Source organism: Motacilla alba, chromosome 14 (assembly GCF_015832195.1).
Source record: "Motacilla alba alba isolate MOTALB_02 chromosome 14, Motacilla_alba_V1.0_pri, whole genome shotgun sequence".
NCBI lineage: Eukaryota > Metazoa > Chordata > Aves > Passeriformes > Motacillidae > Motacilla > Motacilla alba.
Window position 1 is genome coordinate 12,108,637 of NC_052029.1, and position 14,943 is coordinate 12,123,579.

Sequence of the window (14,943 nt, forward strand, 5' to 3'; positions counted from 1 at the left end):
AAGGAGTCACAGATATGCTGTGCTCCAAGGAAGAGGTTGGAAAAGAGAAGAGGGTGCAAGGGATAAGGGAATTGTTTTGAAAGACAACTGAAAAGGGGGGAAAAAGAAAACAATAAAGCAGAGAAAAGCCAGAGGCTATCTATGCATATCCCCAGGCACTCTGTTCATTCCAATCTTATCAAAATTTCTAGACCCTGGTTTACTCAGTTCCTTTTGTTTGGTGTCCAGCAGCATTTCTGGAGCATGGTGGAGGAGCCATGTGCTTTTATGTGCCTCCCCAAGCTCTTGCCCTTCCTGACACACGACATCACTCTGGGGGTCTGTCTGAGAAGCCTGGAGTTGGCAGCAGTAGAGCTGAGCAAACATCTCTCAGCTGGTGAAAGGAATTCCTGGCAACACCTGGCAAGTTGAATCTTGTCACACTGTTCTGCATGCCAGGGACCTTCACCTTGCATTAGCCCTCAAAAAAAAAGCAGTGTTTTCCCAGAGCCAAAATCACACAGACCTCAACAGTGCCCTCCTGCCCAGCCACCAGCCCTTGCTCATGCCAGTGCCTGGATGGCAGGGAAGGAATGATGAGATTGATCTGCCCAGGGAGGGAAGTCTCAGCAGGGATTTCCTTGGTTGATTTTATTGGCAAATCTGGTATCATTCTTATCCAGCTCCTGGAAAGAAACATCCCTTTCCACCCTTAACATCCACATTCCCCACACGCCCAGCTGAGGACTGGTGCTCGTGCACACCCTACTCTTGGGAAAACACAATTTCTAAGGTAACATGCAGGTGTCCAGACTACTCAAGACAGATTTTGATGTGCAGCAAAGATGATCCAACCTACAGAGCCTGTTGTGCACCCCAAGATGTAAGGGCAGAAGTTCTTTGAAGGGCTGGGCTATGGTGAGCAATGTGACTGGTGATGGGAATGACCACCCCTTCCACTATGAGGACACATGGCTATGTCCCTGGTTGGTGGTGGCATGTGGATATGGGGAGGAAATGATCCTTGGCTGAATCAGAAGCTGAAGGGGGAATGGTCTGTGAGAGAGCCCCAACTCTGGTCTCTAGTAAAGACCTCGTTTGATGATTTCCACTGAAGAAATGTCAACATCATCGAGAATCTGCAGCTTGGTGATGGAGGAAAGATTCTTCTGCCGATGCTTGTACTGCAGCACTTTGTTTTCATTGATGAAAATGTGGAAATAGTCTTGGTCAGAGTAGATTTCGACCTGAAAGAGAGACTGTGCAATGTTCATGTGGCCTTACTGGACCTTGCTTCTGTCATGTCAGGGAGCTGCTGGATCTGCCCACCCACCTCAAATCCTGCCAGAGCTGACACACACACTGCTCACCCTCACTCTAGGCAAAAAGAGGGAATAACTGAGTTTTTCCTTTCATGATAACAAAATCTGGTGGTAATGCAAAGCTTAAATTGAAAGCAAATGCAGCATCCAGGGATTATTGCTAGAGCTCTGCATGGCTGTGCCAGAGCTGGTTATAAATCCCCAGGTTATAACAGGATTACTAACAGGAGCCAAAGCCAGAGAGGGGATGCTGCTGGGCATGGTGTTGGCAGGAAAGGCAATGGGGAGCACCCCAGTATTGGCTGGGTTATTCCTGTTACACTTGAGGAGACCAGTGGGGTGACAGAGTTACCTGAAATGGCTCCTTTGCTTTGAAGGGGAAGGTGCTGTTAACCTCTTCCTGCCCCCAGTGGCTGTTGAGGAAGGAGTTGCAGACAATTCTGGAGCTGGAGAGGCGAGGGTTAAAGTGGAGAGCAATTTGGTCTCCGGGATCACAGAGCAAATTAATCTCAAACCTAAGGCATGAGAGAAGAGGGATGGAGAGCTGTGACCGATGCTTGTGGCCCTTGTGAGCCAGGGGAGCTGGGAGCAGATAATGTCCTTACATGCCTGAACTGGAACTGGTCTCACCCTTGACCACGATGCTCCATCCAGGACAGATTCCCTCTGGGTGCAGGGCCTCAAACTGCAGACAAGGAGGAGGACACAGCAAGGTGGCAGAGATGCACTGCCCCACTCAGTCCTGACACTTCTTTCTCACATTTTCATTGTCAGCTTCTTTCTCTCCCCTTCCCACACAGGCACATTCTCTATCCCTGTCTTTTTCTCACTCCTAAATAATCTCAGAGACTCTAAACTGATAAGAAATCAAGTCTCTATGACACCCAGTTGATGAAGTGGGATTTGCTGTCCCCGAGGTCTTTTGTAAAGAGCTGAGAGGGATCAGAAAGCAAAAATAAAAGAAGAACTTGAATGCTTTCATTGTTGTCAAGACACAAAGATATGCTGCTTCTCTCTGCACCTGAGCAATACAAAATCTGAAGCAGAAAACTTTGTGATGCTTTGAAGCAGAGGAACAGGTGTGAAGTGACATCCAGTGTGAGCTCATCCAGTGTTACATGGCTGATTATTCCCAAAAGTTCCTGCCTGAGCCCCTGTTCCACGTGCTCTCCCCATCTCCAAGGTTAAAATTGAATTAAATGAGCTGGAAAATGTTCCTTTTTGAATAATTCATAGTTTTATTAAATAACTCATTTTAATAAGAAGTTCTTGCCATTTCACCCCACTTTTTTTTTTTTTAAGCACTCTAATGATCTTGCATTTCTGAGCATCCTCTCTCACAAACTTGCTCACATTAGGAAAATTTCTCCAGCCTTGCCATCTCTACTGCCAGGTGTGTGCCTGTTTCTCCTTCCTGTATCTCAGGACTTCAACTCCCCTGTTTCTTTCTCTGTCACGAGTTCTATTTCCAGCCCTTTTTTGGGATATGCATGTTTCTGGGCAGGAGCTGAGACATTTGGGCAGGAGTTAGCAATGACCAACCTCACACCTTCAGGCCTGGCTACTTTAGGAGGGCAGCTTTGGGACCCCACGCATGGGCACTGAAAGGCTCTGAGCAGGGTTCACCCCTGTGAGGAGGCACAGACAGCTGCTGGAGCTGATGGGTTCTGGATTCAAAGAGCACGATGGCAGCACCCAGGTTCACCTTGCCTTGACCTTTGATTTGTAATCATCACACCAACCCCAGCAAGAGACAGCACACACAGGAAAGAGCTGTTCCCTCTGCTGCTGGCTGTCCCAGCAGAGATGGAGAACAACACACAGCTCTCAGCTAAAGCCCTCCGAGTGAGAATTGCTGCTTTTAGGGCAGCACCACCCCAGACCAGCCCTGGTATAACCAGGATGAGAATCTGTCCTATTGCCCGTTACTGAGCACCACGAAACTCTTGCACTAGCCCGGACCAGACGGACATAGAGGAGCAATAACCCCTGTGTTATTCAAGATTTTTACCCGTGTGACCCTTCTCTTCCACCTTCCTTCATGCCCTGTCACCCCCCTGCTGCCACCCCTCGCTGTCCCCAGCGCTCACCCGCAATGCCATCGCCAGCCCCGCGCCGCAGCCCAGCCCGGGGCGCGGGCAGTGGGGTTTTTATAGATGCTGCCGGCCAGGAGCCCACGTGTGCGGGGATTTTGGCATCGGCAGCGGGCTGAGCTCTCCTGTCACAGCCGCCGGGCACGGCCGGGATGGGGAGCAGCAGATCCCGCGGAGCCCGGCGGGGCCAGCCCGGCCGCGCCCGGCGCGGGTTAATCCGGCCCTGCTGCTGCCTGCAGAGCTGGGCTCGGACGGGATGGAGCCGGGCCATCCAGAGGGGTCAGGGGTGTCTAAGGCATGAAGGAAGGACGGGGACTCCCAAAGCTGAGGGAGATACCAGCAGTCACATCCACCTCAAGGTCCAGAGAGAAGGGAGGTGGCAGAGGAGAAGTGATGCCTCCGACAGGGGCTCAGCTACACCCTGACTATCGGGGATGGCTTTTTCTCCCTGTTTCCTTTTTTCTCTCTTTGTGAGTCACAGCCTGGCCTGAAATGAGCTGATGCCAGCTTTGTCAGAGCCATTTTTCCCCCTCGTGGCGCCCCGGGGCCGGCCAGGCTCGGGATGCTGCCGTGCTGAGCTCAGCACGCCCCGGCTCCGCATTTCCCTTCCCTGCTGGGGACAATACAGGGATTTGGGAGCAGGGTGAGCGAGCCTTTGTCCAATATTTCCTGACATGGAAATGCACCAAGAAATGAGCAGCGCTGAAATGAATTTCAGCGATGAGGTGTTTTCATAAGCTAGGGAAGGGAGGGATGGTTGTGCATCCCCCCCTCCCCACAGTGTAAATGTCTTAAAACCATGAAGCACTGTCCCCATCTCTGTGTGCATGGGAGGCTGTGATGGTCAGCTGATCCTACAGGAATCCATGGCTTTTGTGGACTAAAACCCCCTTAGTGTATAGGCCACTGGGTATTATTTAATGTTTATTTCCAGCAGATAAGCAGAATGATAATTAGTATTCCAGGCTCTGGTGCCCTTGGCAGACAACTGAAAAAGCAATTCAGCAGGCATGGGAGCCAACAGCCTCTCTTGGGACTGAAAAAGCCAAGTTCCAGGCCAGGATTAGCCCATTTGGACTCTCACAAAGCCGAGCCTCGTGAAGCTGAGCTCTGCCCTGGTCTCTCCCGGCTCTGTAGGCGCTGTGCTGGGGAGCAGGAGCAGAGCTCTGTGCTACAGATGGCAGCATTGGGACGTGCAAGGGAGCCCTGAGCCAGCGGCAGAGGTGCCAGGTGGTGTTGGAAGGACAGGGACAGGACACCTCACCTGTCGCTCCCCGGGTTGCTGAAGGATGATGGACATTGGTGTCTCCAATCTGTCGACCTGCATCTTTCCCCTTCTTATGGTCTGAACTCAATATTGTGCTTTCAGCCCCCAAATCATCACTCCTTGCTCATTTCTGCTGCCTGCAAGGGACTTCAGGGACAAAGGGCTGCTTTTGAGGTACTCACAGTGATGGTGGGCAGAACCCAGCAGAACTGCTGTCCTGTGTGCAGGAAAGGAGGGTCTGCAAGCCAAATAAGTGTGTCCAGTTTATAATAATTATGTTAGTGATATCAGAGGATGGGGGTAAGGCTTGGGCACTGCAGAGCAGGTCGTGTTCAGGCAGGCTCAGCTCCTTCTCAAAGGGTGAGTCTGGGTCACCCCAAATCCAGACAGACCTCCCAGACCAAATCAGGGGCTATGATTTCCCCAGAGCACACTTCTGTGCAAAGCCTCTCCAGACTTGCTTATCTGCTGCCTGGCAGTATTTACAGCTCCTCTGCAGCCATTTCGTCTTCTTGAGGGAATTCCTAAAACTCCCCTGTGCAAACAAGGGTCAGCCTGTGCTCCAGCCATGCTGCTTTGGGAATGTGTTACCCCAGGAAGGGTTTGGGATGTTGCTTTGCTGGCTCTCCCCCATTCCCCTTTCCCCAGATCTATGGCTCTGCAATAACTTGGGATCTCTCTCCAGCACTGCTGTCTGCAAGGGACTGGCCATGTCAGTGCTATGCCAGGGCTGGATGCTGTGAATGCTCCTCCAGGCTTAGTAGGGCAGAGAAAATACCTATAAAACCTTTATGAATTAAACCTTGGTGCCACAGACTGTGGTGTCTCTCTATTTCTGTGATCTCACGCTGCTGTGCTTTATGGAACTGGCCAGGAGAGGGCCGGAAAGTGCAGGCAAATCCCTGAGGTAAATGATAACAAAATTCACACATGGTTCTAACTCTAACTCTCCTCTAACTCTGGAAGAGTCTGATGCAGCACCTGCTGCTGCTCTGACAGGGGTCAGTGCTGCAGCCTGCAGCTCTCATTCCTGCTCTAGGGAGACTCCAGGCTCTCTGGCAGGAGCCCCTTGCAGCTGCTCAGCCCAAGCATCCCAAGGCAGCTCATCAGAGAGCACTGAAGGAAAACATCACACCCTGAAAGGTGGCAAGAGAAACAGGGGAAGCTGACACCCTGGCACACGCTGCTGGGCTCCAGCTGAGCCTCCTGCCCCTCACTGGGGGTCAGCCCCGCTAACGAGGGCAGCCTCAGCGCTGGCAGCTCCTGGGAGTGATGTGTTTGTCTGACTTTCCATTCTTTGGCTCCTGTTAGCATGTCCCATCATCCTCCCAGTCAGACACTGGTGCTGAGGAAGGGAAGGGCATGTTCTCTCCCCCAGCAGCTCTCTGGGTCGCTGCTGGATATGGAATTCTGCTTTTATTCTTGCGGATGGTAAGAGAAGGAGCCTGGTTCTCTCCCAGACAGTGCCGTGAATGCGACTCACTGCAAGGGAAGTCTCTGCCTCTCATTGCTCTTTGCCCACGCTGGTGGGAAGGGGAAGGTGATCCCACCCCTGGACAGGGCCATGAACCCACACAAGTGCAGCTGAGGCCAAGCCTGGAGCTGCTGCTGTCCTCAGCCCAGCTCCTGCTCCCCGCTCAGGACTTCCCTTCCGCGGCTTTGAGGAGCGGGGATGAAAGGCAAGGAGTGCAAACACAAAGCATGCCTGGTTTATTTTATTTATGACTGGCCTCTGCTTAAAAGGAAACCAGCATTATCAGTCCCAGCACCGCCAGGTCAGATGAGTAAATGAAAGAGAAGGGTTTCGTTTATGATTGGGAGCTCGAGTTTGCTCTTATAAGGGCATCCCGCCAGGCACTGCCTGCTGCTGCTCCTGTCAGGGATGGCCAGGCTCAGCCAGAAACTGAACCAGGGTCTTCCAGAGGTCAAAGCCCTGAGGCAGAGAGTGGTTGAGATCAGGTTGTACATACCCCTCCTTCTTTGGCTCGGGGCAGCCATATGTGTTATACTCAACATCCCTGCAGCCAGCAGATCCCAGTGGGTCCGTACCCATACCTGCTGCAGGTTATCCTGCCAGGCTTGGTGAACCTGAGTGTGCTTTCCTGCTCAATTCCCCAGGGAGAAGGTGGTAAAGCCATGTCAGACTAGGTCCCTTTGCCCTCACCAGTGACTCTAGCTGGAAAGGAGTGCTGGGTTTGGGTTGTGGGTGGTCATCACCCATCACTCCTGCTCCGTGAGGTGCAGGCAGAAGGTAAACACACACCCTGGAGCAGGCTGCTGTTTGGTGCCTGGGGTTTTTAGAGCCAATATTTGATGATCCTTAAATAATTGCCTTGTTGTATATGCAGGGACCTGATTTATCCTGCTCCTTGATGATACCTTCCAAACTCCTCGGGGAGACATCTGTCTCCCTCTTGCTGGTGATTGATGGAGAAGGAGGAGAGCTGGCACTCGGCCCCGTCGTGCTCCTCACAGTCGGTGTGTGGGTGTACTGCTTGTCCCTCCACAGTGGCTCAGAGCTACAGCAATGACAGATCCTCAGGGGGAGGGAGGTTATGTATGAACTCTCCCTGCTCCCTTTTATGTTGAGTCCCCGGTTCCAGAGGAGCAGCATCAGCATTGTCAAACCCCCTTCATTCCCCATTGCTAACTCTTGCCAATTCAGAAGTGCTTCCCAGCGGCTTCCCAGGTGAGGTTTGTCTCTGGGAGCCATTCTTCCTCAGTTTGGATGATTCACTGCCCCAAAGCAGAGGGGGAGGATGATGCACATCACTGGAGGGGCTGCAGCTTGGCCGTGTGCTCTGCTCCTGCTCTCGGCTGCCAGCACAAGCAACAGCACAACCTCCTCCTGCCGAAGCTCCCCCTGCAAGCTCCATGCCAGCCCCTTGGCCAGGGAGCCCACGTGGCAGCAGGTCTGGGCACGGCACAGAGGGCACGCTCCACGTCTCAGAGGCTGCACTCGTGCCCCGGGGAGCAGCGCGTGGGCGGGAGCCGCGGTCGCGCGCCCGCCGGTGGGTTTGGAGAACACGCAGGGAGAGGAAGGCCTGGAGCGATGGAAAGAGGGAGGGAGGCAACCTGTGAGGTTTCAGGGATGCTCTGGGGTTCAGGGAGCAGCCACAGGTGTCTCCCATGTGCTGGAGCCCTTCTGGCTATTGGCAGGTTTCATGAGGACTGTTCGGGTCTGGGGAACTTTGGAATTTGTGTAGCCCTGCTTTTTCACCATTTTCTACTGACACTTATTAACATAAGGAGTGATAGGTTCTGACATCATAAAAACTTTCCCATGCCCTTGTTTGATATCATCGTGACACATGAAAACAGTTGTCCTGCTTTCTGCATCATAGAGAAGGTCCAGTTTGGGGGCAGATGGTGACTGGCACCAAAGGGGGCAGAAAAACTCCAAAAAGAAGAAAACAATGAGACCATCAGCATCACAAACATTTCAGCCTCCTCCAGCCAGTTGCTCAGCCCAGCCCTGAGTGACCTTTCCCAAGCACAGAGAAGTGCAAATAATACTTACCCAGGAGGAAGCTGTGCCAAGGCCAGAGCCAGCTCAGCCCCTTCCCAGCAGGCAGCCAGCCCGAGGAGCTGTGTCCAAGAGCCACCATCCATCAGGGTGGCAGAGATGTGCTGCCTCCAACCAAGATGAGCAGTTTTTCCTCCAGGCTGATCAGTGGTGGTCAGTGCTGGTTCACAATGGATGGCATCATGCTGGGCTCCTGGAGCTGCTGATACAAGTGTGAACTCCACCCCAAGGAGTCACCAGGGAGCTTAGAGGGGGTTTGGAGGCATTTATTGGGGAGGAACTCTGGGTTTGGTCAATGAAAAGGGTTTAGGGACTGAGAGGCTTGCAGCTCTGGGAGCCAGAGCATGTCCTTCCTCCACCTCTGAGTATTTGACCACTCCTTGCACCACCAGTGCTTCCTTCTCTTGGCGCTGTGGCAGCGAGGCACCAGCTCATCATCTGCCCTGCTGCAACAGAGGGACAGTGACAGCAGAAGAAGGGATGTAGGGTCCATTCCCCATCCCAGGCTCTGGGAGAGTTGGGATGACACAGGGGCGAGTGTAGGAAGGGCATTTTCAGCCTGGCAGGGCATGGCACACATCCAAAAGTATCAGCACCAGGAGGACCCCACACATATCTGCTTCAGGCCACCCAGTCAACAAACCCTTGAACTGGGAGCACTGGTCCCCTACACGTGGGCTCTGATCTTTGCTGCTGGTGGCTGAGGAGAAGTGCTGGGTGTTGCAGCAACCTACAAGAAGCAGCTGGGGAGGAGGATGCAGCTTTTTGCTATATTGGAGAGCAGGGAGGAAGAGGAAGAGCTGCTAACAAAGAGCGAAACTAGAAAAATGACGACGCTGACAAAAAACCTTCTCCCTTTTAGGGAACCAAATGCATTTGTTTCCTGATGTGACCAGGACAGCTCAAAGTGAGAGACACAGGAGAGGCACATGTTCAAGTTGCTCAGTGGCAGCTCTCAGGTCCCAGGGTGAGGGTGGGACTGTTTGAGCTGGAAAGGACCAGAAGCACCACCAGCCCCCTGAGCCCCTGACCTGCCTGGGGGCCAGGAGGTGCCTTTGCCTCTCTCCTTTACCTGGCTCCCCTCCATCCTCTCCCCCAGCCACTGTTCAAGAGTAGCTGCCTTGCTGTCACACCCCAGAGCCGTGCAGGAACCAAGGAGGTGGTAGCCAATGGTACCACATTTTTTTGGAGATTTTTGGGGTCACAGAAGTGCTGAGGAATGAAGAGAGGGGAATCGTGGCCTTTCCTATAGCCATAGCTGCTGCTGCCCATCCTGCTGCAGGCTCTTCTGGAGCCGGAGGAGAAACAAACCCACCTCCACCTCGTGGGCTCTGCTCCTCTCTGTCCCTTCCTGCAGCGAGACTCCCTGGCCCCGCCCCAGCTCCTCATTCGCAGACAGTGAAATTGTTCTTCTCGAGACAAACAAACAGCCCCTGCCCCAGGGAGCCTGTGGTCAAGACGAGGAGATGCCATGTTCCTCGGTTTCTTCTCTATTTTCATTTTGCTTTTAGACTTGCAGATGGGCTCCAGCCACAAAATCTGGAGGCAGGTCCAGCTTCCAGCAACTCCTGGCTTGGGTGGAGGCTGAATCCAGGCTGTTGATTTAGTCCCTCTCTATTTCTGGTGCTGGCTTTATACGTAATTTGATTCTATATAGTTTTGGACAGAACTAAGTGGAGCGTGAGAATTTCAGCACGGGAGGTGAAGGGATGCTTTATGAATGAAACATTTGTTAGTGCAAGCATTCAGCAGGAGGAAGGGACACAAACGGCCAGGGAGAGCACAGTGTGGGGGGATGGAGGGGTCCAGCAAGGGATTTAATCCACAGAAGGCTCCACCCAGACCCACCCACACTTTGGCTGCAGTTTTCCTGCTCATAGAACAGCTCTGGGAATTGGGGTTGAATCCCATCTGCATCTCAGTAGCAGCCCAGGAGAAGCCAAGGCACACTCAGGAGCTGAGGACAGAGCTGCAACTCCAGAATGTGCTGTATCCATCTTCCCTGCTCCTGCCATGGCTGGGGGTGAGTCTCCAGCCCCTCAGGGCTGTGGAGCAGGCTCAGAGGGAAATGCCATTTGCTGCAGCCAGGGGCAAAACTCCCACTGATGGAAAAGGACAAGGACTGAAGATGAAGGGTTTGGCCTTCATCTTCAAGAGAGATCAGTGGTAGCTCTGACCTGCCTCAGCACTTCATCAATCCTGGTTTGTACTTGATGTGGATCGTAGCCTGGGGAGATGTTATCCAACCATGACTCTGCTCCTCACATCCTCCGCTGCTACTCCTCCTCCTCCTTTAGATCTCTCTGATGGGAGAAATTATCTTGTTTTCTGGAGCTTTTACCAAACTGCAAGGGGTTTTCCAAAACATCTGGAACAGCTCATGGAGCTGGAGTGGAGTGTAACGCTGAGGGTGGAAACAGGGTCATGGAAACAGAGGCACCCTGTTAGATTAATGCTTGGGAGCGACACTTGGGACGGGCAGAGTTCAAATCCTCATCCCACTCACAAAGGAAAACAGCTGGAAAAGGACAGTGAGACCCTCTCCACACCACCAGGTGCCTCTGGGTGCTGCTGCCCAGGAGGAGGACCCAGCAGTGCCCACCTCAGCACAGGGATGTGGCTCTGGGCTCTAAGGGCAGCGTGGGTGTTTTGGTGTCCCAAACCCTGCTCCTATATTCAGGCTGTGGGAGGAGCTCTAGAAAGAAGCCAGTATTTTGCAAAGGGCAACGAGGCCCCTTGGGTTATTTGGAGGCTGCCAGCTTGGCATCCATCGCTGCTGAAATACTGAGATGGCTTGGAATACAAAGCAACATGTAGTTAATTAAGAGAGGGGTGTAACTGATGCCAAGCCCAGAAAATGATGAAAATAGATCTCGACTAACATCTGCATTTCTACAGGGCTAGGATTTGGACTGATAAAGAGGATCTTGTCAATGCCACAGCCTTGGTTGTGTGGTTTGACTTGGCATCAGGCTGTGGTACAAATAGAGCTGGAGTGGAGTCTGCTGCTCAGATAAACTGATAAATTCTAACAATGCAAAGCCATCACAGCTCACCTGATGGGAGGACAAACAGGGCTGGGAGGTGCAGATATCCTGGGGAAGTGTGTGAGGTTCACAGTGGGGTTGCAAAGCCATCACAGCTCACCTGACGGGAGGACAAACAGGGCTGGGAGGTGCAGCTGTCCTGGGGAAGCGTGTGAGGTTCTCAGTGGGGTTGCAAAGTGATTGGTTTTTGAGCCTCCCCAGTTTTACCTGTTAAGGGAAAAAATAAAAGCCTTCCAGTAACATTTTTAGACAGCTGCTAAAAAATAGCTGATCACTTGACTTGGTGCAAGCCAGAATTGCCTTTTTTAGTACAACCACAAGGAGATTCTAGGAAAAGGGAAGGTGTGATTTATAGGATGGGACAACCTCTTTCTTGGAAAGGAAAATATGTGAAAGCCATGGCAGAACCATGACTTTTAGCCTTATTTTAGTGGGACACCCTCTAAAAACGTTTCTGTGGTGCCTCAGGGGTAATCCAGGCTCCCAGGGCCAGTCCTCAGATTTGTGATTTCACTGCAGTAACTCCGACTGTGTCCCACCAGCTGTGGTGGGGTGAGGATGGAGGGTGCATTTCCTGTGGCTGTGACAATGGGGTGAGAGCAGGGAGGGTCATGTCCCCAGCTCTGGTGTCCCCTTGCCAAGAGGAGGGTGGCACATTGGGAGTGTCCAGGAAAAGTGCCCTAGAAGTGATTCAGGGCCTGGAAATGTTGCTTATGCAGACAGGGTGGAGAAGCTCGGTTTACTTTGTATTATTTTTTGTAATTTATTTTAGCACTATATATTGAAAAGTTTTGGCTGATGGATGATGATATCCCTAAATATCAGAATTGAGAGGGGAGAGGCTTTCTTGGGCCAACAGGAAAAACAGGATAAGATCAAATGAATGAATACAAAAGGGTATAACTTTGGGCTGGAATGAACACTAAGGTTATCTGAAAAATTTAAATGGAGACTGGAACACCACATCCCCCTGCACTGACTGCCATGAAATCTTCAACTTCTGCAGAGAATATTTGGGAGTTCAGGGTGAGGGATTCTTGCATGCTGCGGCTGTGCCTCCACCTGCCAGCCCACAAACAGGCTTGCTGGTTTTAAACCCAGATTTAAACACTGATGGCCTCAGGCTTTCCTATCCAGGCAAGAAAACAAGCTGTGAAAAAAGTAAACATGTCACTGAGGTATTTTCCTTTCAGATGGGTTGGTCTTTCCGAGCTCAGAGAAAGGACACAAGGAAGCTGCTGTCAGACATGAGGATACCAGCCTTGACTTCACAAATATTTGAATAATGTTTGTTGAACTTTATGTGTTATTCCAGAAGAAACAAAAACCAAAACAAAACAAGAGAAAAATTAAGGGGAGGAGAAAAGGTTTCACTGGACTCTGGCAGATGTGATTCCCTCAGGTAACCTCACTGCTCACCCCAGGCTCAGCAGCTGCCATCCCCACCAGCTGCATTTGTCCTGGCATGCCTGGATGGAATCCTTGTGGCACCCAAAGCTCCTTTCAAAAGAGCCTTCCCTGGCCCAGCACCACGGGACCCTTCCCCATCTCCACCACACCCCACAGGCACACATGGACTGCTGCCGCAGGGATGGGCTCTGTGCCTTGCTCAGGGCACAGACAGGACATTGTTTATGTAGGACCTCCCTCGAGTGCCTTTGCTGCTGAGCTCCCTCTGTGGTTTCCTGTATTTGAACCCCTTATCACAGCCCTGCCTCCAGAGCATGTGCTTGGGAGGGCGAGTTTTATGGGTTGATAAGGTTTTATTGCAGCCAGACTTATTGGTGGATGTCTGAAATAAAGAGATGGGGAGCCTGACGAGATGGGGTCTAGGCAGCTCCAATTTCCACTAAACTCAGTAGCCTGGACACAGGTTTTAAGTAAAACCCAGGCAGTTTCGAGTCCATCTCAATCATACCTGGGAAGGTCCTTGTCAGAGAGCTCCAGGGCAGTTGCAGTTTGTACCTAGAAATTGGGTTTAATTTATTTCCATCCCCTGGCAAGAGGAAGCAGCCACAGGGATGTGGTGTATGCAGTACCCTGTCCACCCCCCGGCCCTGTAACACACCTCAGGAACCCCTCAGAACCCAGAGCAGTGAGAGCTCCCCACTGCACCCCACTAGGCCATCCCACCAGGTATAGGTGCAATATATACATGTATTGCACCCTCTTCTGCCTCAGTTTCCCTCTCCACTCCTCACACCTCCATCACAGCCTTCCCTCCAACATGGGCCAAGTTCTCCTCTTGGCAGCACTTTGCATTTAACTTTTTCTCTTCCTTAACATCAGATTAGAAATAAATGAAACTGGCCAGTAACGACTTTGCCAGGTGCTGACTGCTCCTGCACTTCAGCTCTGAGTGTCCTTTGTGTGCGTGTGTGTACAAGCGACCAACAATGATTAAAGAGGCTTTATTAGTCCCATGACTAAGCTGTAATAGGAAAAAACCTGTGTCCTTCCTGCCAGCGACCAGCACGGGGAGAACAGCTCTCCAGGAGTGCTCTGCCCTTGCTCCTGTGCAGGACACAATGCTGTGGCCACAGGGTTAGAGGGTTTTCTGGTCTCTTTTACCCCTAGGAACACACAGGGAATGTGATGCCAGACATGGAGATGGTTGTGTGTGGTCTCCTCAAGCTGTTTGTGTCTGCTCCCAGCATGAGTGGCTGCTCTCTGGGTGCTGGGACTCTCACCATTCAGTTCCCTTCCCTGGTGGTTCAGCCTGCCCCTGCTCGTGGGGATGGTGGTCCATCCAAGGACTCAGGGTGATGTGGAGGCTGCAGTTCTTGGGAAGGGATTTGTTTGGAATGACTTGAACCAATATTCCCCTAAATCCATGCTGTGACCTGACCTCCAGCACAGAAGCCCCCACAGCACTGCCAGGGAGCCTGCTCTTCCTGATTTATCCATCAGTCTAACAGGAGAATTGCCTTCTAATAAACTTCAGCTTGCTCTTACCCAACCAAACACACCAGAACCTTTCCAGAATGTCTTTTCCTTCTGAGATGGCAGATACCAGGACATTCCCCTGGCTGCAGGCTGAATTGCAGGGCATAAACAAACATCTTCAGGACAGATATTGTCAGCCACTGGCTGTGGCTGTGCTGTTGGCATCCCTTGGTCCCAGGGATGTGTGACTGTCCTGGACCCACCACCATGGAAATGAATTAGGGACTTCTGGGACCTTGGAAGTGCTGTGGGAACATCAGGTCACACAAACAAAGCTGCCCAAAGTGACTGCTGCTGTCTCTGCAAGAAGGGACCAATTATTTCAAGTATTCTGGGCCAACAGATACAAACTGTGGCCAGACAGAGAGCCTGCCCTGTGGATGTAAATCTGTCAGGAGGCCAAGTGATGGGGAAAGGGCTGATTTTCACATTTTGGTTGAGACCTCTTCCCAGCACAGGGCTTTAAGCTGGTGGCTCATCCCAGCCCCACCACATCTCAGCAGAGCAAATGCTCTGCACTTCTGCCATGCCAAGGGATGCTGCAGAGGGAATTTCAGGGAGCAGTATTGCAGTAAAGAGAGAAAACAGAACACGATATTTTCTTTCCTCCCCCACAGCTCCACTCCCGGGGCATCCCTTCAGAAGCCTCATTAATGTTGGAGGAGGCAGAAGGCAAACACTGGGAGTGGGCTGCCCTTTCCCCTGGAGCTGCCCCCCCTGAATCAGGCTGGGCTTGCAGCGCTTCCTGCAGTGCCCCCCTGGG

The 14,943-nt window shown here is 52.0% G+C and overlaps 1 protein-coding gene across 1 annotated transcript; it reads right to left on the reverse strand.

Annotated features, from left to right (window-relative positions):
* Positions 1 to 545: 545 nt before the first annotated feature.
* On the reverse strand, positions 546 to 3,407 carry GRIFIN (galectin-related inter-fiber protein). The gene is made up of 4 exons (XM_038151515.1): positions 3,392 to 3,407; positions 1,907 to 1,986; positions 1,654 to 1,816; positions 546 to 1,226 (listed from the first exon to the last, which is right to left on the reverse strand). Exons 1-4 carry the CDS (start codon positions 3,401 to 3,403, stop codon positions 1,062 to 1,064), a joined length of 420 nt encoding a protein of 139 aa, XP_038007443.1. The 5' UTR covers positions 3,404 to 3,407; the 3' UTR covers positions 546 to 1,061.
* Positions 3,408 to 14,943: the final 11,536 nt, after the last annotated feature.